Consider the following 24,807-nt stretch of genomic DNA (forward strand, 5'->3'; position numbering starts at 1 on the left):
AAAAAAAAAAAAAAAAAAAAAAAAAAACTTCACTGCAAAATGAAACATAAAAAATCAGTTTACATTTCAGTTTTTCTGAAGTGACTATTCTAGTCCCATAAACAAACCTTAGAGTTTTCATTTTTAGAATCTCCATCCAGGAGTTCAGACTGGAAGCCAAGGCCCACAGGACCTGAGATCAAGGCAGACTTTGTCTGCAGCTGCCATTTCCAGGCATCAGGTCCAGAATAGGATATTCTGACATTAACAGAACTTCTAGAGCTAATAGTCTGGAAAAAACACTAGTTGAAAGAAGTGCTCTTTGAAAAGATGCTAAAAGGTGAGGGTGAGGTAGGATGAAGAATGCCATAATCCACTGAGTGACCTTGTGGAAGTCATTGAAACCAGTTCAAAGTGGTCTTTCTGAGCATGACCCTATTTTTACAGACTTTTTGCTGCCATATGCTGAAGGAGCCAAGGAAACCCAGTCAATATTGCAGATCCCAACACCTTGAAAGCAAGGACAGTTTCAGTTATGGAAGCTATTCTTCATATCCCATCTTAAACTGCTGCATCAGGTTGTTTTTTCTCCATTAAAATAGGTTGTTTCAGTCCAGTGCTTGGTACATTTGAGTGTCAACTGAAGGAATTCTCACATTACATCAATGCACACATGCACATGCAGAGCTTGGATCCTTCTGGACTAAAGGATCTCTAGGAAAATAAATCCTTACCATAATCACTACCAAGGATTTTCCTTTTCCTATTTGCAATGCTATTTTTGGACAACACCACTGATCCAAGCAACTCTTAATCTGACGCTTTTCATGACTATTAACTTCTCTTCCTTGTATTCTCTTCCTTCTTATTGTTAATATTTGCTTTTTATCTGCATTTTATCGTCTGAGCTTAAAACCAGGCAAAACTCATTATGTGATATCATAGGACCTAGAAATGGAAAGGACCTATTAGATCACTGGTCCATCTTACTACCAATTAAAGTTTGTTCTCTGGAGTTTATTTCCTAATGCTTTGCCCAACCTGGTTTTCTTTTTTCCACAGCATAAAATACTTCACTGTCAGGAAGTTTTACCTTACATTCAGCCTGACTGTCACACTATTAGCCCTTGTTATATCCTTGCATGTCGTGTTAAAAATGCCTGTCTTGTGCTCCGGAGAGTAGGAGGATGTTCATATTTATCAAAGATCTGCTTATCTCACAGGCCACACATTTCTTCATCATTGCTTATCTAAGTTGTGTGTTCTTTTTAATTTGAACACATCTACCTGTACTTCCACATCTCCCAGTCAGTTTGGGCATTATCCTCTAAAGACCTTTTGGTTTTATCAGTATCTCTGTGGTCATCCAGAGCCTGGTATGGGCAATTCTGGGACATCAGCCAAAGCTAGGTGGCAAGTTCATAAAAATCCAAAAGATTCTTTCTTTTTAACACTGTTTAGTTAAACTGAGCTCTTTACCACAGGATGTGAGTAATAACAGTACATGGCTACAGAGGGAAACTGAATAAGTTAATGCAAGAAAAAAAAATCCTTTGGGAGCTTCTAAATACCCGATCTTGTATTCAAGTGTCTGGAATGCCAAGCTATGCTAATCTTTCTGAGAAAAGAAGAACAAAATTGTATTAGATAACCCTATGAATTGCTTTCAGATGCTCTTGCCAGCCTTTCAAAGAGGAAATGTATTTCAGTCATCACCATGTGAGCCTTAGTTCTCATGGCACCCTATAAAGAAGCTCCTCAGTTAAGTAGCTTTGACACAAGTGTATGCAGTGAGCACTGGCCTCAGTGCAGAGAAGGATCAGAGCGAGTGAGGAGAACCACCATGGTTGTCTGCACAGTCTTATCTGGAGCTGCACCCCTGAAGAAGGAAGCATTACTGTTAAGCATTTTATTTCTCTCCTTCTAACAGATTCAAACTGCCCAAGAGCTCCTTAGTGGGAACAAGAATTCTGGCAGACCAGGCATGCCAAAGCCCCAGGCAGCAGCTCTGTAGCTCTGGGTGTAGGTTTGATACTCACATCACAGGTAGAGGTCCCTGCAGAGGAAATAGGTTCTGTAATTATGCTTCCTCTTTAGCCTCCCTCAACAGGTGCTTTAAAATTGAAAGAGGGTCAAGGAGGAATGGAAATTAAAGGTATTAAAGTTCTGGTGACCCCGTCCTCCCAGTTTTCTTCCTTAAACTCTCAGGCATTGTTAGGCTTCTGGCTTGATTTTGCAAATTCAGGAGGAGAAAGCATCCAGTGTCATTTATTAAATGTCAGAGCAATGCACAGAGGCAGAGCAGTAAAGAAGGGCCTGATCCCGTGCAGTTGTGTAAGAACTGGATGAGCAGGACACCCTCCTCATTCCTTGCTGAGGGCACACAGCGCCCAGGAGAGGCTCTTCGGTGCCAGGTGAAAGGTGACTCTGGGATGCCTGGACTTGACCTGTGGCACCAGGTAAAATTCTCAGCCTCCCTAGTACTCAGTTTGTGCCTGTGATAAATGTGTCTTGTTTGATCCTCATTTGAAAGATGTTTCAAGAGCTTTAGATGAAAAGGTGCAACAGGAAAGCTATAGGTTGTCATCGCTATTACCATGGACTCTCACATTTACAATCAAATTTATACTCTTTCTAGTTCTGTCGTTATGTGAGGGGACTTCGTAATAAGCCAGTTCTCGCACATTTACAGGGTCTGCATTTCCAGAGAGCCCCTCTGCACTGGTCCCATGTGTGCTGCTCTGGGCCTCTCTGTTGGCTCTGCTTACAAAATCGTTCAGTGTTAGGCTATGAAAGGCCACAGAGATCACCAAGGCCCACAGCAGACCTCACAGTCTATAGTGAGAGAACACAGAGTCCTTCCAGCTTGATTTTTTTTCCAGGTCAAGAAGATTGCAAACAGGCTTTTTGTCTGGCTCAAAATCAGTCTGGACTGTTGATGTGGTGCCAGGTGGAGATAGTCATGCATTTTGCCATCCACACCTACGTCAGCAGCATCTAACACCCTTTCCCAGCATCATGTAACAGTCAGTTGCCATCTGAGTTCAGGCCAGATCTTACCATGGGGACCAACTCACATCAATTTACCATTGGGAAATTTCAGTACTGCTTTTCTTCCCGTTCCTCATGTGTCCATTTAAACAACATTGCTAGGAGAGGCATCATTTTTTTTCCTGGATATTCTCTTCTCTTGCTCATCTCCTTCACAGACCAGTGGCAGCAGTCAATAGACCTCACAGGTTAAAGGCCACTGTCCTATCTGTAGGTCTGTCTCTGCAGGGGCCTCTTCTTGATAGCTAATTAGGTTCCTTTTGAGGAGGTGATTGACACATCGTATCTAAAATACATTGAATCCAAAGGAGGAATTTCTCCTAGTTCCAGCCGAGTGCTGTCATGCTTGGCCTTGAAATGGATCTCCCTCCAGATGTCATGGGTAGTCCAACCCAACTCTTTGGACACCAGTGTACTCAGAAGTCTCTGTTGCTCCTGCAGAACAAAGTCTGAGACGCAGGTCTGTTGCCAGGGCAAAGTGGCTGTATGAGGAAGGCACATTGCTCCATGTGCAAATTGTCCAGATTACACAGGGTAAGTGGGTAACATGGAGGGCATCCTTAGGGCTGAATGCCTTTTGAAGCCATGGCTCCCACAACACCTACTTTGCAACAGCACTTAAGGATGCTTAACAATTCCAACAAGAAGAACGGTCAAGCAATGCAGCCAGTGAAGCATCACCGCAGCTGTTAGCAAATATGCAGAGAATATGCATCTCTCCAGAGATGCGACCGAAGAAAAAGGAAGCCAGAAAAGCAGCAAGCAATATTCCAAGCAAAACAGTCTTCAGCAACGAAGTGGCCCTCTGTTGGAACCTCAAGTGCTGTACTGATGTGGAAACGTTACCGTTGCACAAGTTTGCCCTCTAGCAAAGATCAAAACGGATTTTTATTAATAACTTCCAAGAGGTTAGATTTTTTTGCTTTTAATTAGGGCATGGTATTGAAGTAGTTCGAATTTCTTTGATAAGACTGGTTTTTTTTTCCTAATATGTCACCTTTCTTCCTGCAGAAAAAGACCTGCATTGTCACCAGCAGCAGGTGTGCCAAAGTAGTCTAAAAACAGATGCCAGAAAGTCTTTCAGGCTGAAAGGAAAACGTCTCAAGTGGGGAAGGGAGTTCTCTGCATAGAATTCGATTGCTCTTTGAAGGGAGAGTGCTCAGAAGACTGTTGGCTCTCAGTCAGCGGGAGGCATCAGAAAATATTGAATTTTTCTTGGAAAAGGTGATTTTCTGTGTATCGGAGCAAAGCAGCAGGAGAGAAAAGTCTCTAATCACATACAGTATGGGGAATGACAACTTTCCTTTTGTAGCCACAGCACAGAACTAAGGTTTACACACCCACTCCAAACTATTGCATATGTATGCATGTGTAGTACAGGAATAACATAATTTGGCAAGGGGCTAAAGATCTCCTCAGAGATGCTGAGCTGCCCTCCTGGTTTAAAAACAAGAGGTAATGTTGCAAGACCACTGATCATGACCAGGAACAACAAGAAATTGTTTCATTTGTAATTGGATTTGTAATTTTCAGCTTCTGGTGAGTGGGTACGAATGAAAAGTGACACAGACTATACAGCACAGTAACATGGAAGCTTGTTAATACACTGTAAATAAAGAAGGTTGCTGAAGTTATCTAGGAAAAAGCACTTTAGTACTTGATCAATGGAAGCACACAAGTGCTGGGCATCTGGTTCTTATTAGCATTTCGTCTTTGTCTTGTTTCAGTCATGAAACACTTATTTATGCCAACAATCTTCATTACAACCCTGCTATTTTTATGTCTCATCTTTCTAAGGAAGCAAATGTTTGTACAACAGGGATGTGTGTTCATCTCGCCACTTTCAGTGACCTTTGATGACTTTTGAATCCACTGATATATTTTTATCCACATTGGACTTGGGAGTGATAAATCTCCAGGACATGATGTTCTGGCAAATTCTGTGGAAAAAAAAAAAAAAAAAAAAACCAAACAAACAGCAGCTGTGTTGAGGACAGAGCCAAAGGTGAAGTTCTCACAGAAACATTAAGGCTTAAGCATGAGGGTTGCTGATGCAGTTTGCTATGGTCAGTGTTGCAAAAGCACTCCAAGCAAGCCTCTGGCAAGGCATCTGGCAATGAGTGGGAGACCTGTTGTAAAAAGGGAGGAAAAAGTGAAGTATGGAGTTATGAGGAAGACCTGAAACACCATTTATGAGGCTGTAGGTGCAAGGACGTATTTCAGGGTGGGCTTGAGGAGGTAGGCCCGAGAGTATTGTTGGCATAGAACATAAATTTGTAGAAAAACAGGCTCTTCTAATTTTGCTGTGCAAGGCACCACTTGTGATGGAAGGTCCTATTGCTTCGAAAAGGGGCCTTCGGATAGATGATGATTCTGGAGAACTGTTGTGATTCCAGATAGTCCCGACTCTGATCGTGATCTCAGATCCCTGAAAGCATTAGCCTAGCTGCTGAACACCTAGGAAATAGTGTCTCAGAATGGGTACATGAGGTTGGACCTTTAGCTGCAGTAAACCTTTCTGTATGAAACAAACCTATGGACTGCACAGAAAGACACTTCCATTCTCTTATGAATTTGTTGATTTCCTACATTGAGATCTTTTAATGAAAACCCTGTGAATGACAATTCATTTCCCTACCACCACTGAATAAGAGTTTGGGATGGGACCCAATAATCTCCTAAATTAATCATTGGTTACAACAATAACTGATGACCAAAAGGCTGCCATGCATGCTAATTTTTACTATGTGCTCATGCAAAGGCAGGCAGCAGAATCCACATCCGTGCCTCCTGGTAGCAGAGTAGGAGAAAGGATAATTCAGTGCTCAACCCCAGGACATCAGGAGACATCTTCTGCCCATCACTGCGTGCTCAGCTACTATGTGATCTCTGGCAAATTTTGCCCCTCCCTCCCCCAAAAAAGATGTGAGCATCACTACAGTAGCTGAGTGGCACATTTCAAAAATACTTTAAATTACTAAATATTTCAAAAGATGCCTAGTGGGACTTTCAAACATGCACAAACATCAAAAGAGTAATGCAAAAATCAAACAATCAGTTATGGTTATCTGTTTGAATATAAAAAAAAAACGAAAATCCTGACCCTTGGTTTCAATGTGCATCAGATTCTGACAGCTCTAGATGAAGATGGTAATAATGATGAGCACACAGGGATTTTACTTAGAAACGCCTCCAAATTACCAGACGTATCTAATTGATGTTTATATGTTGCAAATACCAATGCAGTGCTTCTGTATTGTACTGTGATACATGTAAGCTTGCAGGCACTGAAATAAAAGGAGCACAAGCTACTGCCCATTTAACTGGCAGCTGCTCTAGATGATGGCAGAGCTGCCCAGTAAATTACTGAGCAGGCAGAGGCAGAAATCCTCATGCTGTGTGTTAATCACCTCCTTCCAGAGGACAAGCACAGAGAGACCTTGCCAATAAGGTGGTGTGGGAGCATGGGATTTAGGCCATGGGCTATTAAATCTGCCAGCCTACAGCCTGACACACTTCCTTCACCAAAGTTACATTAAACGTGAATGAGCAAGATCTGCAAGAGAAGGCAAGCAAAACTAAAACGAGAAAGCTAGGTCATGGCAGGCACAGTTTTCCAAGTATAAAAGGCAGACTAAAACAGGCTCTACTTGGTTAGCAGCGGGCACAAATAGCGTAACAGAGGCCATCTGACAAAAGCACAAGAGCATGGAAACTGCCAAGCATGTGACTGCATCAGATGTTAATGATGATCAAACCTTATACAACAAACAGATTTGGAGAAGTCAATGCCTTCACCCAGCATATGCCTGCACTCTGTGCTGAAGTGCAGGCTTCTCTTCTGAGACACTCAGCTTCAAGTTCAGATGCAGTCATACTTTAAAGCAGATAATAAGTGCCATGGATTAGATACCTGTGTGTCCCGCAGATTTGTTCAGAGTCCTCATAACCGCTCTTCAATTCTGGAGGCCATTTGGAGACAACACTCACAGTCTTAAAATTTGATCAGGATTTGAGTAAAAATTTGATCAGGATTTGAATAAATCAATATGGCTTGGTATATGCAGAAAGCAAATTCATTTTACATAAGGAGCTTTCTCCTAGCAAAGATGCACAGCAGCAAATATCTGTAAAAGGTCCGTGCTTTAAAAATGCAACTACTTATTTAAGAGTCAAAATGAAGTGGAAATAAACATTTTCTCTCTCAAATGGTAACAATTCTGATGGAAAATTAGTTCAGTGGTATCAAGAAATAAGCCTCCAGCACAATCATTTTATCTGCTCACACTGAATTCAGCAGAACTTTTCATGTCCATAATACCACTTATTTCTGTGCTTATGGATGACACTGCCCTTTACTGCTGAAAGTGCTTTCTCACCATAGCATAACCAATGAGCATCCACCAACCCTCAGTCAACTCACTGTGAGGAAAAGGTTTTTTAATTTTACCAAAATATGACCTCAATAAGACTGACTTAATTATCCTTTCAGAAATGAGACTCCCTCAGTCGATTTCAATGCAACACCAAAGAGTCTTGTCCAGGGTTTTACCTGAGATAACAGAAATATGTTAGTCACCGTGGATAAACAAAAACACATAACATTTTTTTCCCAACTTTTTTCTTTTAATCAAAAAGCTAAGCTCTACATGAAATTATTCAAGGGCTGAGGCTGACTTTTCCACACTGGTAACAATCAGTACAGCTGCCCACAGTGAGAAGCAGATATATTCGGTGCTGATCATGGCCAGCAATCTGCAGAAACACCAGAAGTAATATGACCGCTTTAAATGGAAGGTTAAATGACTACCAGCAGTGGCTTATCAGTCTATGTTGGATTCTTGGTTGAAGGCTGTTTTCAGATTAGTGCAGCTGTTTGATTGTACGTGGCAATGCTAGTTTATGCATGGCAGAGGTCACTGAAGTCTCAAGGGTAAAACATATGGCAATTTACTGCTTAGGTAACTCACAACTGTTTTCCATTGCAGTACCTTTAACCACATTATCAAAAACTAGAAAATCTCAGTGCACTGTAAATTTGCTTTAACACCCAAGCTGGGTGTTAAAGCAAAACCTTTAGTCTTTCAGGAATCAGATATAACCCAAAAACCAACAAAAACTACAAACTATCTCCAGAATATTAAAACAACAAACACAGTTGTATCAGAAAAACAAAAACAAAAAAGAAAAAAAAGAGGCAGTTCTCATGAGGAGGTGTTGCTTCTTTGGTTAAAACTAATTTTCTCCTCTTTTATTAAAGAATGCTAACATAAAAAACAATGGCACACAAAAAAGAACAGAGAGCTGATTAAAGAATAAAAACGCAGGGTCTTGTGCTTGATACTACACCAATCAGTCAGAATACTAATTACTCAAATGCCACTCCTCTTAGTATTTCCACATGCCATGATACCAGTGATATTTGGAAAGCTATCCCATTCACTTGTCCCATATTTTGGAACTAGTGGTCCATCCATTTTCACAGTGAATGCTGCTTTTTGTGTTGTGGAACAGTGTATGGCTAAGGGGATGCTCATTTGACATTGCAGGGCAACAGAGATCAGCAGGTTAACTTTGGCAGCTGTGTTGTCTCTAGGCTTTGAGCTGTTTGCATATCTTTATGCTAAATATGTCTCAAGAAAAGCCAAATAAAATGTGAAGGGCCTTTGACAGAGTCAGTTGAGGATGAAACCAGAGGCCCTCTTCAGTGGAGCTTTCTGCACCCCCTCTGGGGATCAGGCCAGCTGCTGAGGTACTGACAGCATCATCTGCCTCTGGTCAGCAGTAAAATAGATTATGATTAGTACACCCTTAGATAGTCATTTAAGATGCTACTCTACTGCCTTTTAATCCAAGCCTATTTTGCTAGTAGTGGAGAGTCTTTGCCAAATTTTTTTTTGATGCTAGATTAATGCTAGAATATATTTGACAAAGGCTTATCTAATCTAAACACTCTCAAGTATTCATACTATGCTCAAAGCCAACTTATCTGATTTCATAGGACTTAAAATCCATCATATAACTGAGTCTAGTTTGTTCCTGAAGAAGCTGCATCTTTCTTCTCTTACTGGTTTGTATTTCTGTCTGAAAGCTGCTGCTATTGAAACATCTCATCTAGGAGATGATTCCATGGTTTCAAGTCAGCTTTGGAGAAAGCTTTACATTTCCACTCTATGTCAAGCCCAAGAGGTTTCTAAGAATAATGTCACTCCAACAAGACCTGACTGCTGTAGAGAGCCTCTGCTCACCAGAGTTCATCTCACCAGTCAGATAATGGCTGGACATGTTAATTAGAGGTTTGAGGCTGGCTGATTTGGCTGGCTTATGGTCCTTGAGCAACCATAAATGACTGCTGCAATCACAAAGGCTTATTGTCCAAGTTTTTCCTCCTTGCTTTTCCCCAACTTTCTTCTGCCCCCCAAGACTGGCTGATCAGAATTAGAAAAGAATTGAAGGATTTGGAGAGCAGAAAGTAGAAATTTCCCTCATATGTAATAAGTGGAATCTCACAATGTACTCTACCCCAGAGACGACCTAGTTTCCCAAGAGAACTTCTATGCAGAAGGAAGATTTTTGTACTCTTTCCAAATGCAGTGCCATCAGTTAACATCCATGTAATCTGCTGCCCTTTATGGTAATATGGATCAGGCCCTGTCTTGGAACAATTAGTGCTGGGTACCTTTTCAGGGGAGTGCTTCTCTTCTTCAGTGCTCCCCACTCAGCATCCAAAAAGGCAGAGGACAAGGGAGACAGAGAAACATTAACTGGGTTAGGCTGTGTTTAGGAGCTTTAGTAGATACTTGTTTAAAAATAATCAAGCAGGTTTTTCTGTTGCTTAAATGACACCCATTCTGTTTGCCTCATATAAAGTCTAGCATATTGTTTTCATAATGAAGTTATTTGGATAACACAACAGCGATTTAGATTAGGATTTGTTTACACAGCTAAATATGTTGAGTAATGAAGTTAAAATGAGCTCTCTGCTTCTGTCACATCTGCAATAGTAGCTGGCATCTTATGGTTGAGCACAAGCTCGCTGAACAGATGTTTCTTGATATAGTATAAATCAGTGTTAGATGCTGTTTATTGCATTGCTTTTACTGCCTTCTTCCCTGAAGGAGGGAGTGTTCCTTGCACAGCAACCAGATGTGACCTGCAAGACTATATGAAATACCATTACAAGCAAAAGCAGGTCCCACATTCCCTATCAGCATCTGCTATAGCTCATCAAGAATTTATCAGACCATTTGAACATTTCTACAGGACCTAGCATCACACCATTGCCAGGATTTACTTATTATAATGTGCAGTGGAAAAGCCAAGCATCATGTGAAGTGACAGATGCCTGAAATAGTAGGAGATCTCATTTTAGTTTGGATTCCTTCCTTAAAGGTCAAATTTCTGAGCAGACTCTGCTACTAGAAAGCAAGATGCAGTGAGAGATCAAGGCTGCTGCATTTCAGGGCATTGTGAGGAAGAGTTTCTTTCTTCTACCATCCTACCCTTGTGACATCAAACCTTTGATGGTGACAAGGGACCAGACTTACCTTTCACTGGAGCTTTTATCAGGAAAATATCAGGAAATATCAGGAGATATCATGTTTATCAGGAAACAAGGAAATTCCTCACCTGGGGAATACACACAGCTCAGCATGCCATGGCAAGAGGTGCTGTTCAGCTCTGCGGGAGTAGGGGATCCAATGGGAAAGACACATCCAACAGTCCAGTACTAGAAGACAGCTGAGACTGGCCCCAGAGCCATGCTGCCTCCTCTGTAGCAGAAGAAAGCAAAACCTGGAGGCTGTGAAGGTAAGAGTGCCAAACCTTGCAAACTGCATTTCCCAGATGGTTTCTTGAAGCAAAATGCACCATTTCTTATTAAAAAGGGATCAAATAGTTTTTCTTCCCTGAGATAAGCTGTGCTTCTGTTTTGCTTCACTTGTTACATGGACAGAAGAGTCTGTCAACACAGAAATAATGCCAACTATTTGCAGTTTAATGGAACCCAGGGACCAATTAACAACACAGAGACCCACCAGGCAGTGAACTTATTATAACAGGAGGGAAATCTTACATTGCTGCTTTTCCCACCCTTCTTAGAATAAGGTGCCAGCACTCTGACAATGATTTCTCAGTAGTAATGTTTATTATCTGAAAGTTCTGGTGTTGCCCATTTATCAATTGGTTTCCATGTCCTAAGCTCAGTCACAAAACCCCTCTCTTTCCTTATCACTTTACCCCTCTCAAAAGATAAGAAAAAAGGAAGAAATAGAAAGCTAATGTCATTAGGGCTTCAGATCATGAATGCTAGAATCTGCCTTCAACCCCAAGTTCCCGGACTGCTGATGCTTCAATAGCTTGATGGATGTCATGCACCTCGTCCTGAGTTAAAGTCCTCTCCGGGTGGCGGTAGGTGATACGGTAGCAGTGGCTGACCTTCTTTGTCCTACAAAATACAAATCAAAAAAGGGCTTATAAATACATGTGCCTACATATGCAAATACAAGAAGCAAATACCTCTTGGATCATTTTTTAATTTGCTGTTTAATTTTGTTCCTGTTGGCAGAAAAACATCTAAATGCTAAAATACATAGTCTGGAGAGGTGGGACTGAATTTCAGTCTTAGCAGAGAGCTTTCCTAAAGTTCATTTTACACCAGTTTGGTTCTGTTGTCGTTCTCTTTTTCCATCCTCTGCCAGATTTGCACATTGAAACAAAAACCTTTGAGAGAAGGTATTGGGCCTACTGAATTAAAATGCTTCTCACAGGAGGACACACACCAGTTCTGTGTCACTGACTCTCTACTAGGAAGTCTAGGTAGAAAAAAAAACATGAGTGACAGATCACCTGCATCACAGGCATGGATGACAAAGAGCAAGGCTGTGCAGATACCGCCAACAAGCTCTGCACAAGTTAACTTCACATGAGCACAGCTCTGCGTTAACATCTCACCAGAGCACACAAGGAGGGCGATGCTGCCACAGCTGAGCCCTGCTGAGCTCCAGCTCCCTCACTTTGGTGCAAAGGTGGCTGTCTCTAGGGAACACTGTGCACAGCTGCCCCTAGGACCAGTAGGGACCAGGGGTGACAGACATAAGGAAAACAAGGCATGAGCTCTGAGCACTAGAAAGTGATGCTGTTAGCTAATGGGAGGCATCTCACAAGCCTTGCTATCCAGTCTCCAGCCTGGAGAAGACACTCAACTTCTGCTGAAAACGTCACTATGAAATAGATCGAAACCTCTACTTTTCAGTCTGCATTTGTAGGAAAAGGACAGAATGATGTTGACATTCATATCTGAGTCAAAAAATGACATGGCAGCTTCTCTGCAGCTCTTCTGGCACTGATGTGTCCCATAGCTAAGGTGCAGCGCACTGAAACACTAACCCATTTGTGGATGTACCTTGGGGTGATGATAAGAAACCTGCTTCTGCACCAGTGTGCTGGGAGGTGGGGCAGGGGCCTGAAAACCCACCGAGCTGTTTAGCAGAACATTCTTGTAGAAACAACCAGAGATGCAACTACCATATGTGCCACCAAGGTGGCTCAGCAACACAGGGCAAGTCCAGCAAAACAGGGAAGAAAGAGGATGAGATCCGACAGCAGGCCCAGCTGTCCAAATGTCGAACTCGCCTCCTGTTGTGAAAAGGAAAAGGCCAAGTCAAGTGGAAGGAGGGACAGTGAAGTGGGGTGTGATGAGTGAAACACTAACACCAACAAAGTGATGGAAAAGAAGAAAGCAAGAGTTGTTCAGTAAGCCAAATAAGACAGGTTAATGTAAAACAAGGAGCAAAACAGTAAGTTGAACATAAAATCCTTGCAAAAGAGAAAGAAGGGCATTTCATAGACTTGCTGTCTTGATCTCCATCAATAAAAAATGCTGGAATACTAGCTCCTGTAAGAAAGAGAAATTTCTACAAGTGCTATACTTATTTAAATACTTGCAGTTGTAGTAACCTTTGTATTTTTAGTTTCAAATGGAGCCCACACAGCTGCTACTTTCAAAGGTAACTACTCAGTTCAGTGAAAGCAGAAGAATCTGAGAGGAAAAGAAAAGAGAAGCTGGAGATCAAGTACTAGACAGAAGGATATCCCAGAGTAGCAGAACTGTGCATTTAACGATGCACAGAGGTATTCAGCAAGCTCCAGGTCATCCCTCTCCTGGAAAATGTTTTGTGTTAGAAATCAGGCTTATTATAACTCTTTGATTGAAACAGAGACTGTATGTATATTTAAAAAGTGCTCAAGCACACAGATATCTATCAAGATGCTCATCTCAACATTAAACCCTCCTAGAAACAAGGCACTGATAGTTTACATTTCTGTCAAGCTATCATGTATCAACTTTGTGCTTCCCAGCCTGGAGATGGAAAGTTTACCTTGCTCCTACTGACAGTTTACAACAAAAAGGTTATTTCAAATTATTTTTTTTTGCCTGCTTTGAAGACAAAGTAAGTTACATCTGACTAGTATAAGAAAGGGCAAGCTGCATTTCAGAATACATTAGCAGACTGCAGTTAATTGCTAGAAACTAGGTAAGTGCTTTCAACGAGAGCAGGAGAAAAGTGTAAGTTCAAGAAGAGAGGGGATGATGTAGCTGTGGAGAAGGTGTTGCCCTGCTGGCCAGCTCTGCTCCACCTCTGCAAAGCAGCTGGGAGGGCAGATCTGAGAGAAGCAAAGTGTTTGGCCTGACGCAACACTGTCAAAGCAGCATAAAAGAGAGATAATTACTTGGGGCTCAACAGAAACAATTTTCAAAAACAGGCTGACAAATATCCTACAGCTGGTAGTATTGCAGTTTTTATGGTGTTACAGCAACCTGCTGGAACAAAAAACATTCACCAACTGCTTTGGCTGAAAATCTCTTTGGAAATGTTGCAAATACACGCCTGGTCCTGAAGTCTGAAATATACTGGGAACGTATCCACAGTGGATGTCCCATTACCATCATTATGTGATGTAAACACAAGTTTGGTTAATGTTAAAGGTTAAAGGGCAGCTACAGTACTATTCTTTTTTCAGTGGTGATGGTTGATTCAAGGCAATGATTCTTCTGGACCCACATGTTTATGCTCCCCCTTCCCTCCATCCTAGCGGGAAGTTCATTCTTGAAGCAGCTGATTAAACAGGACAGAAGATGACTCAGTATTTTCTTGTGGGCACTGTGGAAAACCAGGATTGTTAGGAGACTTTTCAACTAGGAAAGGCTAAAGATGGCTCCATACTTTGCTTCTGTTGGCCATGTCTGAAGTTAATCACTGGTATGGGAGAAGTAAAACAGGGACAGCATTAAATGAATTTGCTGTGATTTTAATTACAGACAAATAATGGTGTAACTATTAATATACATTGTTGACAATAAATCACTCATATGGCTGGTACGCTACACTTTTCTCCCATCACTTTAACTATGATTATTTGCAAGTTTGCTACTAATTAGAGTATAACAGTTTACTGATATTTCAATAAAAGACACATGCTAAGCATCAGAAAACTTAAGCATTGTTTCCAGAGTAGTGTCAGGCAATTTTTCAAAGCAAATTGTCAAAACTGCTTCTTGCCTTTTTTTCCTTAACATCTAGTCCTGCCCCCCCAAGAAAATACTAACGCTGTGGTTCATCACGGCCACCCACTGCAGCTGTAAGCAGTTATTGTAAGCAAGTAATATTGGGTGATACCCTTTCTTGCTCTCCTTTCTTTCTGTGATGACCCACAAAGGGGTTGCCTACCTTAAAGGTGGCTTTGCTGTTGCATAAGAAACTCTCCCCTGCATGTCACGCTGCAGCGCAGCAATACAGAAGCAGTTGCTCTTGCTCTTGAACGGCTGCAAATTCGAAGCTGAAACCCAGAGCAGCAGTTTCACCAGGTAAACCAAAGGGGAAGCTCAACACTAAGTGTAGGGGAGTGACTTTATTTACCTAGACTGCCCCTCTGACAAGTGCATGTGGTTTGCACTCACGCAAACCCTCTTGGGTAGTGAAATGCAGCAAATACAGCAAGGCACTGCTCAAATGAAAGCAGCAGAAAGATAATGATGCATTGTGGTGTCACGAGAGGAAACAAGGATGCAGTCAATGAATAAATATTGAAGTTTATTTCAATATTCCCTTGAGAAGAAACAGCTCTGCGTTACGAGTTTCAGGCGGGGGCCCACAGGCTCCTCTGCGTGCTCCAAAACTACTCACTGTCAGGTCAGATTCACTGCATGTGGCCAACCTGGAGAGCAATGTATATGTTTCAATATTTCAGCCAAGTATCTGAGCACAGCAAGAGGCTGAGGGGCCCGAATCTTCCACAAGTCTAATAAAATGAACATGAAAGCAACCTCACACTGGCATCAAGGCTAGAATGAAAGGATATGTTAGGCAATAAAAATGAATACCTGAATGCTGGATTTCCCTACACAGAAGTCTGTTGTTTTAAATACAAATTGGCTAGAAAGCTGATCCCAGATGCTACGAACCACAGAATATCTAAAAATATAGACAGCAGAGCCTGTCTCTCTGTTAGACAGAAATAAGACATGGGTCTTATACCCAAAATCTTGCCTAAAGAATAAATGCCTAATATTGGCATTTATATTTTCTGTATATAGTAGTTGAGAATAAGAAGGAAAAGTTCTGTGTTCAAAGCTTAAAGAGGGAGATAAAAGAGCAGTGGTGGTTAGAGAAAAAAAAGATCTTTTTAATTGTGTTCTACTCTCCATCTGTCTAAAAGCCTAGGGACCTCTATATGGAGGTTACTACTGCTCTTATCTGCCTGAAGGTTATATGGACTTAGATTTTTTTCTAGAAAAATCTATTTACTTTGAGAAACAGAAGAGCAGAGACAATACTTTTCCATAGCATCAAGGAGCAAAAGAATACTCTCTCCTGCGCTCTGAGCAAGGTCATGCTCTGAGTCAAGCCAGGTCATGCTCTGAGTATGCATGGCATGCAACAGACCCTACCGACTTCCCACAAAAATAAGAAAGTCTGAAAAACTTTTCCTGACATTTCAGGAAAGACATTTCCTGAAATGGATAACCTATGGGTAGGGAGACCTCCACAATGCTTGGCAGATCCTGGTGGTGGTGTTTGAAGGAAATCAACCCTTTCATTCAGCTGTGCACTCTCTTTGAAGAATCTAACCAGCCAAGGCCTCTCTTTCCATTCACTTTATTCTTGCTTCTTCACATCCCTGTCTTTAAAACACAGCAGACCTCAGCATCTAACACTACAGCGAAGAGATAATCGCCTTTTCCTTTTCGTTTCATGCCTTCAAACCACATCCACCACTACTATAGTAGGTGCAACCAGCTATAAATTTTATGTTGACAAATAGTGCTCTTTGCTGGGAACCACATCATGGAAAATGGCAAAGGCTTGTGCTATATACTATATTGTCAGTGGCAAACAATTCAATTACCATGGTGATATGCATGTAGAACATAGCAGTAATTCTCTGAACAAAGGCCTTACCCAAAGATGTGTTCTCATCAGTCCTTTCAAATGCTAATATCCCATTTCTCTGGAACAATGCATTGTATCCAAGAGCGTATTTCAAAAAATGGACATGTTTTTGTTTCAGATGATTTTGATGCTAATGAAAAGCACTAGATCAGCTCCAGAAGAAATAAAAGCTTCAAACTCACAGAAAGCAGGGAAAGGACATCGCCTTTCCAGACGTCACCTGGCAGAAGGATGGTTCAGCTTGAAAGGCAGTTGAGGCCTGCAAAACCATGTTGAAAGGCAGTTGAGGACTGCAAAACCACGTTTAGGCTGTGGGGTTTTTTTTCAAAGTTCTCATTAAAAGAGATGTATGTCCAGTGACATAGATTTGGACCGAAAAGATTTAATTCACATGCTTGAGAGTAATGGACTTGTTGCTCCTTTCTAATTAGCCTTGGTGAAATCTGTATCTGACTACCAAACCCTGAACTTCCTTGGCTTTTGCATTCTTTCTTTAATATTCTTATTTTTAAAACTTTTCTCTTACTGTAGATGAAAAAGTCAAAACTCTCTTATTAGCCAGGTTACTGAGAGAGATAAAGAGACGGTACAGGATGCAGTGACACCTTCATAGTTAAATGAAAACCAGTTGAATAATGAAAGCACTCTGAAACTTCTTAGTTTCTCAGTCACTCTGACACTTTCAAGTTTTTAGTTTCTCAGTCACTCTGACACTTTCAAGCAGCCATAAATAAACTATTGTTTTTTATGTGAATACATTAAATTGGTTAGAAGGTTCTGACCACAACTTTCATTTTTAACCTACATCTATCACCTAATTGTTTACATGCTAGAAAAAAATACAAGCAGATCTGTAATACACATCTGCAATACACTGAAAAATTACTTCATGACTAAGTATCACTCAGAGGATAAAGCCTCTTGGGTGGTAGATGGAGTCATAAAGGATTAACTAAAAAAATCAACCAATTCCCTCTCAACATAATCAGCCTATTTTTTTCCACTAGCTACCAAGCAGAAGGATCGCAAACCAAGTTACACACACACACACACACACACACACACACACACACAAGAGGATTTCCCTTGTGCACTAATACGGTCACCTAAGGAATCAGCCAACAACACAGTCAACCATCCCAGACCAAGCACTTTATATCAAAGAGCTCTTAAAAATCACAGAATCAAAAGCAATGGAATCCATTACATTCAAGTAATAATGAAATATTATTAGTGTAAAGAATAAGGAATAAAATATCACTCTCCATCACACCAAATTTGAGTCCCCATGGGATTAAGAACTGACTGTGATGCTGATCTCTGCTATCATAGAAAGTCAAAATAAAATTGCAGACTTGAGATTCAGCTCTTTTTGTTTGTTTGTTTTGTTGCTTTTCCTTTTTTTTTAATACAACAGCCCATTGATTACTTGAAGAAGCAACCATTTGAAAGCATTCTAAAGCAGGTATGGAACAGTTCTCAGGAGGACAGGATCCAGCGTCACTGCTGACTGCTCAGTCTTCGCCAGTCTTCCTCCCTTTGGGAAAAAACAGTTATCAAGAACAGATGACAAATTCCAATCATATCTGACTTATGCCAGTATTTAGGAATCTATTCCACGTGGATTCAGACATGCATATGGATGAGAGAGATCTTGTAGGACAAGCTTTGCTCTCTCAAATCACACTGTCCCACCTCAATTCCAAAGGGTTCACCACTCATCTCACTCAAAATTGTGATCTAAATCAGGGAAGATTCAAGACTAGGCTGGAGGCTGAGTATCTCTGAGACTTGCCTTGCTGCCAGCATACTGACCCTGGAGCACTCCTCATGCCTGACAGTTGCAACATTATGCACTTTTAATAGGAAGAGCCTCTAAACTTATTGATGCTGAAGCTTTCAGGATTAAAAGAATGTCTTGCAGTGGGGCACAAACACAGAGATCAGAATGTGCACAAGCCTGCCAGGCTCAGAATATGATACAAGAATCTACTTTTCCTTCAGGGTTCACACTATGATAGATTTAAGGATTGTGCAGGTAGAATAATGACAGGAAAAAGCAAACTTTCCAAAATAAATACACATGGACAAAATCCACTGAAATAACTACCAACTACTGCAGCGGCAAACAGGAAAAGGTTACTTGGCAAAATATGTGGAAAATCTAATTATGTGATAAACATAGAAAAATAATTGGATGAGAAAGTGAGACAGAAAAAGTGATAGTCTCAGCATCACACGTGACAGAATACCTGTTTCTGTGCATAACTCAGAGTTTTATTTAGCTTCACTTTTCCTAGGTTTGAGTAACAATATTCAATTTAAAATGCTGTTAAATGTCTAATCCCATTTGCATCCCCCCAAATGCTAAGGATTACTAGAGGCAACTTTTTTTGTTGTTGTTATATTTTGTTTAAAATTTGACTACGGGCTTAAATATTTACCAAGTTAGCAAACCAAAAAAAAAAAAAAAACGTATTTTTGGTATTGTGCCTCCTGGGAATTTATCTCCATCCTCCTTGATTTTTCTTTCCTTGTGTAGTTCAGAACCCATGGCAACCCATGAGATGCTAAGGACAAAAATTTCCATAGTGCATCACCTCCCCTCTCTAGAAAGGGAACTTGGCTGACATGGCCCATGAGGAATCACAGCACACTGAGGAGAACAGAAGCATGCTCGAACTGAAAAGTTCTGGCAGCAGCAGTACTTTGACTGCTAGCCAACAAATAAGACCAAATTTTCATATGAAGCTTTACTTTTTAAATGAGAAAAAAACACAACCAACCAACTCTGGATCTTTTCTACATTTCTCTGGTCCTCCTAAATACCAGGTAATTTAAAGGGAGTATGAGGGAGCTGGAGCAACATGAGGTGTCACGAATTAGACAAGACACCGTGTTCACAACCCTTTGTGCCCTTCCAGTGCAACTGGCTTGTACTGAAGTGGAACAGGAGCACAACCTCTTTGCAAGGAGCAACTTTGAAAGATGCATTGGTTTTGCAGACTTGGCATGCTCTGTGTACAAAAGCACTGTATTTACCTCCTCCTGAACTGCAGCAGGCAAATAAGAGAGTTTGTCTGTCTGTCAAACAACAATATTAATTAACAAATGACCATCACTGGACATTGTCCCTGCAACAGTGTCCCTCAAAAGTTTATGGTCACTGACAACTGAAATGCCATCTGGAAGCTGTAAGAATGACAACCTGTCTCAGTAATCTGAACAAATCCAACGCAAGAGGTGAATTTGGACTCTTTCAAATAGTATCTAAAAAATTTATAGTAAAAATGTGAAATGTGATACATTTTCAGTCCTTCTGAGTGAAGGATCAAAGAAAAGAAGTATAAATATTTAGCAGGTTTTTTTCCCCTACTACATGTTAATACTAAAGGCTACAAAAAGTATTACTAAAAATAACATTGCTGTCAAATTAAAACACGTTTCATAATGGAGTAAAAAGGGAATTTTAAGAGAATTTAAAACAATTCATTCTCCTAAGAAATGAGGATGGGAGTGACAGGAGGTTCAGAAGCATTTCCATTGCACACTAGCAGATTTCAGGGTCTACAGAGTTAGGTGACACACAAGTGCACGGGAAGGACTGACTGCTGTTTTTGGTACATGTGTAGATTTCATCATTACGATTAATGGTAGCATATTGGTGACATCCAGGAGCTAGGTACAAGTTTAAATTTTTGGGGGGACTCAAACAAGTACATATGCAACCCTTGGAGCTACCCGTTTTTTAAAGATACTTTCCCACGCACACGCACTTTGAGTTACCCTTTTTCCTGCGAATTGTACAGCTGCCCTGGAAGCAAAAGGGGATATGGCATGAAAAAGCAAGTCAGCCCATACACAATGGACACCAGAGGGAAAGGTGTTGAGCCCATTTAAGAAAAGAAAAGTCACTTCGTGTTTGGTAACAAACTAATGTCAAATATGGGAAAAGAGCAGGATGAGATGAGATGAGGAGCTCAGAAGAAAGACGGGACTTGCAAGTTGAGAGCAGAGGTTAGAACCCACCTGCTCTTCTTGTACGAAAGCAGCACATTAAGAGTACTTGCCTCTGGGCAGCCTATGGCACAGGAAGGCAACTGAAAAACATTCATATGTGTGTGTGTGTAGATACAGGAGGGTTCTCATCAAACCACCTTACAGTATCTGTTAACCCCAATGCAAATTCTGCAACCACTCACACAATCAAGTGCTGTTTACTATCTCGCTCCACTCCATACATTATTTTTCCCTCAGAATTGACAGGTTTTATGAGCCCTAATCTGGCTAACTGCATTTGTTTTGGACATACAGAAATTCCCCACTTTCCCTCCCTGAGGGTATTTGGTTCCACACAGACAGCCACAAGAAACCTGTTCTTATTGTTTGTCTGACAGTTGCTGCCTGGGGAAGACAACTCAGAAAAAGTCCTCCAAGTAAGGACAGCTACTGGCCAGCAGATTAAATTGCTGTTAACACAGGAAAGCTCTGTCTCCCTTTTAAACATTTCTCTTGCTGCATTCCATTTATATGGATAATATAATACAAGACAAAGACCTGTGTCTTTCTGATGAGGCTAATCTGATTGTTTTGAATATAAGGATAGGAGAAATGTCACAGCTTCACCAAAACTAATCAAATGATGACAACATATAGCTACCAGGTGCACTGGTCAGAATTTTTACTGCTGTCAAAATGGGCATTAGCTTGGGAAACTCAAAGTGCCTATATTATCAATGTTATGTCTACTCTTTATGAAAAGCCAAATGTGATGTGATAGAATATGCCTATACTGAATATGATTTATCATACGATGATAGGAGCATCACATGATAAAATAACTTCACCATTTGGCATGAAGTCTGAAAGATCAGGGCACAAACGGAAATGCAACTGACATAAAGAATAACAAGAATTCATTCTGGAAGTACAAGGAAAATATTGGTCTGCTACTCGAAAAAGGAAAGAAAGATATTGATATAGGATAAGTAGGTAGGAGTATCAAAATGCCGTTTTTTGCTAAGACATTGCTAAAAAAAGGCTGAGCAGTCCTCTGACTATCTAGAATTAGTATCAGTAAAGAAGGTATCAGCCTTGATAAGGAAGACCTCAGCCTTGAATGAGGAACACACAAGAAGCACTACAGTACCAGATGTTTCCAAATTGTCCAAGCCTGATGAACTTTGCCCTAAGATACTTTAAAACTAGGGAAAGAAATCTCAGAGCAGTTATCTTTGAGAGTTCATGGAGGACAAGTAACGTGTCAAATGTTCAGAAAAGACCAACATAGTGCTTATTTTTGAAAAACAAACAAACAAACAAGCAACAAAGAGGAGGAAGCCAGGGGAGCTATAGACCACTTGTTTTCACCCCAAATAAATTCCCAGAAAGACTCTGACATAGCTAACCAAACCACCTGTAAGCACACAGAGGAAATAAAAAAGACAAAAACTGGAAAACACAGAAATGTCAAGAGCAAATCTGGCCCAACCAATCTAATTGCCTTCTGTAAAAGGGCAACAGGCTTGTGGATCAATGCTCAGCAAGAAGGAGCACACACTGTGGATGGCAGATGCATGTCTAGAGGTGTGTGTGTGTATTGCATGTATCTTAGCACACTTAAACCAGATAAGGAAAAAATAGCCTAGTATCAACATTCAGAAAACGTGGCTCCATTGGCAGTTCCAAGAATTTTCAGTCAATAATGGAAATTGTTAGGAAATATTCAAGATTTTTCAAAGATATAATAAAACATAGAGGGAAGAAGAAGAAAAATACTCAATTCAAACCCATAAAATGAGACAGCACAAAATCCATTTTCCTGAATATTTTACCTTGAAATTCCACCCATTCAAGCAGTTCCATGATGTTAAAAGAAAAAAAACTAGTGGCTGATTTGCAGTTACTAAAACATGATGTCCCAAATGGCTGGAGCAGCTGCCAATAATTTGTTGCTTCTGCAAGCACTTATCAGTAGTTCATAACCAAATTAGAAGGATGCCTCTGTAAGGGCCTTCATTCTGGCTCCAGTATGATGGGATCTTTTTGTTGATGGGATAAGTGATGCAGCAGAAGTATGTTTGTTAACTGGCAAATTACACTAAGCTGAGTAAGACGGTAAGTACAACTGAGGATAGGATTAGAATAATCCTGACAAATTGGAAAAAGTCAAAGAATACAATCGTACCAGGACAAGTGCAAGATTTGCAGGAATCTCAGGAATAATCAGCTTGCAAAGAGAAGATGCCAAACAACTGGGTGGATAGGAGTTAAACACAACGCATTTAGGGATCACACAAACTAACAAGCTGAAGGTGAATCACTGATGTTGTGCAGCTCTAAAATAAGCACATGCCTTTCTGTGATGAATCACAGGAGCAGAGCCACAGTGACATTTTTTCACTCTGCTGAGCACTGCTATTAGCTCAGCTAAAGCACGGTCTCCAGTTTTGGGTTTCTTACCTCAAGAAAGATGTGAAACAACTGGAGGCACACCAGTGGGGAGCAATGAGAACACACAGATGTCTAGATAACATGAATTATGAGGAAAGACTGAAGGAAAACAGCCTCTGCCTAAAGAAGAGAGAGCATGAAAGCTCCCTTCAAATACATATAATGTTGCTGCAGGGAATTAGATAATAATGCAGTTCATCAGAATTCACAAGGAGCAGGAGAAGAAATTAATGAGTTCAAATTGCAGCAGGGTACATACAATAAGTTAGACAGCAAGAAAAAATCTTGACAGCAATAAGGATATTGAAGCCCTGGAACAATTTGCAGTGGAGTCCCCATCACTAGAGATGTTGAATGACTGGTTATACAAATGTCTGTTAGAAATTCCATAAGCAGAATTGGTCTTATTTTGGAGTGGGAGGATAAACTAGGTGGCAGTATTCTTCAATTCTTTATCATAAAATAATGTAATAGCCCTTAAAATGCAAGAAGTGATGTGAGCAGAAAATATAGCTCAATTGTAGCTCCAGCTGTGTGCCCATAAAACTACACATCATGTATTTGTTTACCCCATTGCATTAAAATGAGGTGAGAGTAAAAAGCTCAGTTCAGGAAACCAAGTAGGGAGGAAGCCAAAACCATTACTGCTGTATTTGACAAAAGAGTTCTCTGCTAACCATACATTCCCAGGAAATCAAGTAACCAGGGAAAAACTCCTGAAGAGGAACAACTGAGATGGATGGACAGAGAGGCGAGAAAAAGCCACTGGCAATGATGTAACTTACCTTTTTAGGTCACCAAACCTTTCTTTAGCATTATAAACCAATCCTGAAGTAAAGCAGTTAAAAAGTAAAGGGTGGCTGAGTTTACCTTCCAGTGACTAAAGCCAATACAAAACACAGAAAAGGCAGTATCCCATAGGGAGAATGTCACTCAGCTGTTTGTCCCTTTTGCTTGAGGGCTGAGAGATGCCTCAGGAAAGCTCCAAGGAATGAAGAAAAAGCTTCATATACTTTATACACTGAACAGAGGCTTTGTTTTTTATGCTTTTCCAAGTTTATATCAAGAACTTAAACCTTTGTTTTCAGCTGAGTTCCCTTTCAATGCCAGGCGAACTTGAGAAGGGCAAAGTCTTTTTTTTTCTATCAGAACAATATTGCAAACAAGCCTTCTAAACACTGCAACCCAAGGCAATGTGGGGAAGTCCACAGTCTAGATGACATCTGACACACGAGAAGACTGGTTGGCCTGAGGAGCACAACAGCTATGAGGACAACGGCCTTTCCCCACAGAAGCTAATTAACTTTATGCCTTGTTGCAAGGAGAGACACCGAAGAGCAGAGAGGAAATGACATGCCCAAGGACATACAGCCGATAACTAATCTCATAATAGAAATACACAGAAACATATCAAAATCTCATCTCATGCAGCCTTGATAGTGCTCTGAATGATCAGCCATGTTTTCTTTGTACTTGTAGACCGTATATTTTTGGTACAATTGTTGTTGGTATGTTTATTTGTACACTGTTGTACACTGTACATTTTTACATTTTCCTTATATTTGTACATGTTATCATGACCTTTTTATTCTCAATCCCTCTTTGCTAAGACTACTTATTGTGCCTTTTCTCTACATATACAATAGCTCTGAGAAAGAAGCTGACTTTCACTTTATTTATCCTTAATGCCTTTTACAGTAGAAAATGAGGCCACTACTCTGCTACGAAATAAAAATAATCCCATGTGCATGTAATGAAACGTGTATATAATTGCACATATATATATATATATTCATAGGCACTGCTGCAGTGGCTACTTTTTTAACCTCAGCAAATGCGCTTGGATTCGTGAGATCAACACTTTGGGGAAAAT

At 40.6% G+C, this 24,807-nt stretch overlaps 1 protein-coding gene across 3 annotated transcripts in view; it reads right to left on the reverse strand.

Annotated features, from left to right (window-relative positions):
• Nucleotides 1–11,200: 11,200 nt before the first annotated feature.
• FARS2 (phenylalanyl-tRNA synthetase 2, mitochondrial) overlaps nucleotides 11,201–24,807 on the reverse strand; it is a 229,694-nt gene continuing 216,087 nt past the window's right edge. For 2 of the 3 annotated variants that reach the window (XM_026039766.1, XM_026039765.1), the window contains one exon: nucleotides 11,201–11,476. In XM_026039766.1, coding sequence (XP_025895551.1) covers nucleotides 11,338–11,476 — 139 coding nt within the window. In that variant the 3' untranslated portion in view covers nucleotides 11,201–11,337. Of the gene's footprint in view, nucleotides 11,477–16,689; nucleotides 16,741–24,807 lie in introns of those variants that run through there. The other variant, XM_026039767.1, reaches the window with a different exon arrangement.

The sequence above is a fragment of the Nothoprocta perdicaria genome, unplaced genomic scaffold, assembly GCF_003342845.1.
Source record: "Nothoprocta perdicaria isolate Ctin4 unplaced genomic scaffold, notPer1 scaffold_24, whole genome shotgun sequence".
In the NCBI taxonomy this organism is placed as follows: domain Eukaryota; kingdom Metazoa; phylum Chordata; class Aves; order Tinamiformes; family Tinamidae; genus Nothoprocta; species Nothoprocta perdicaria.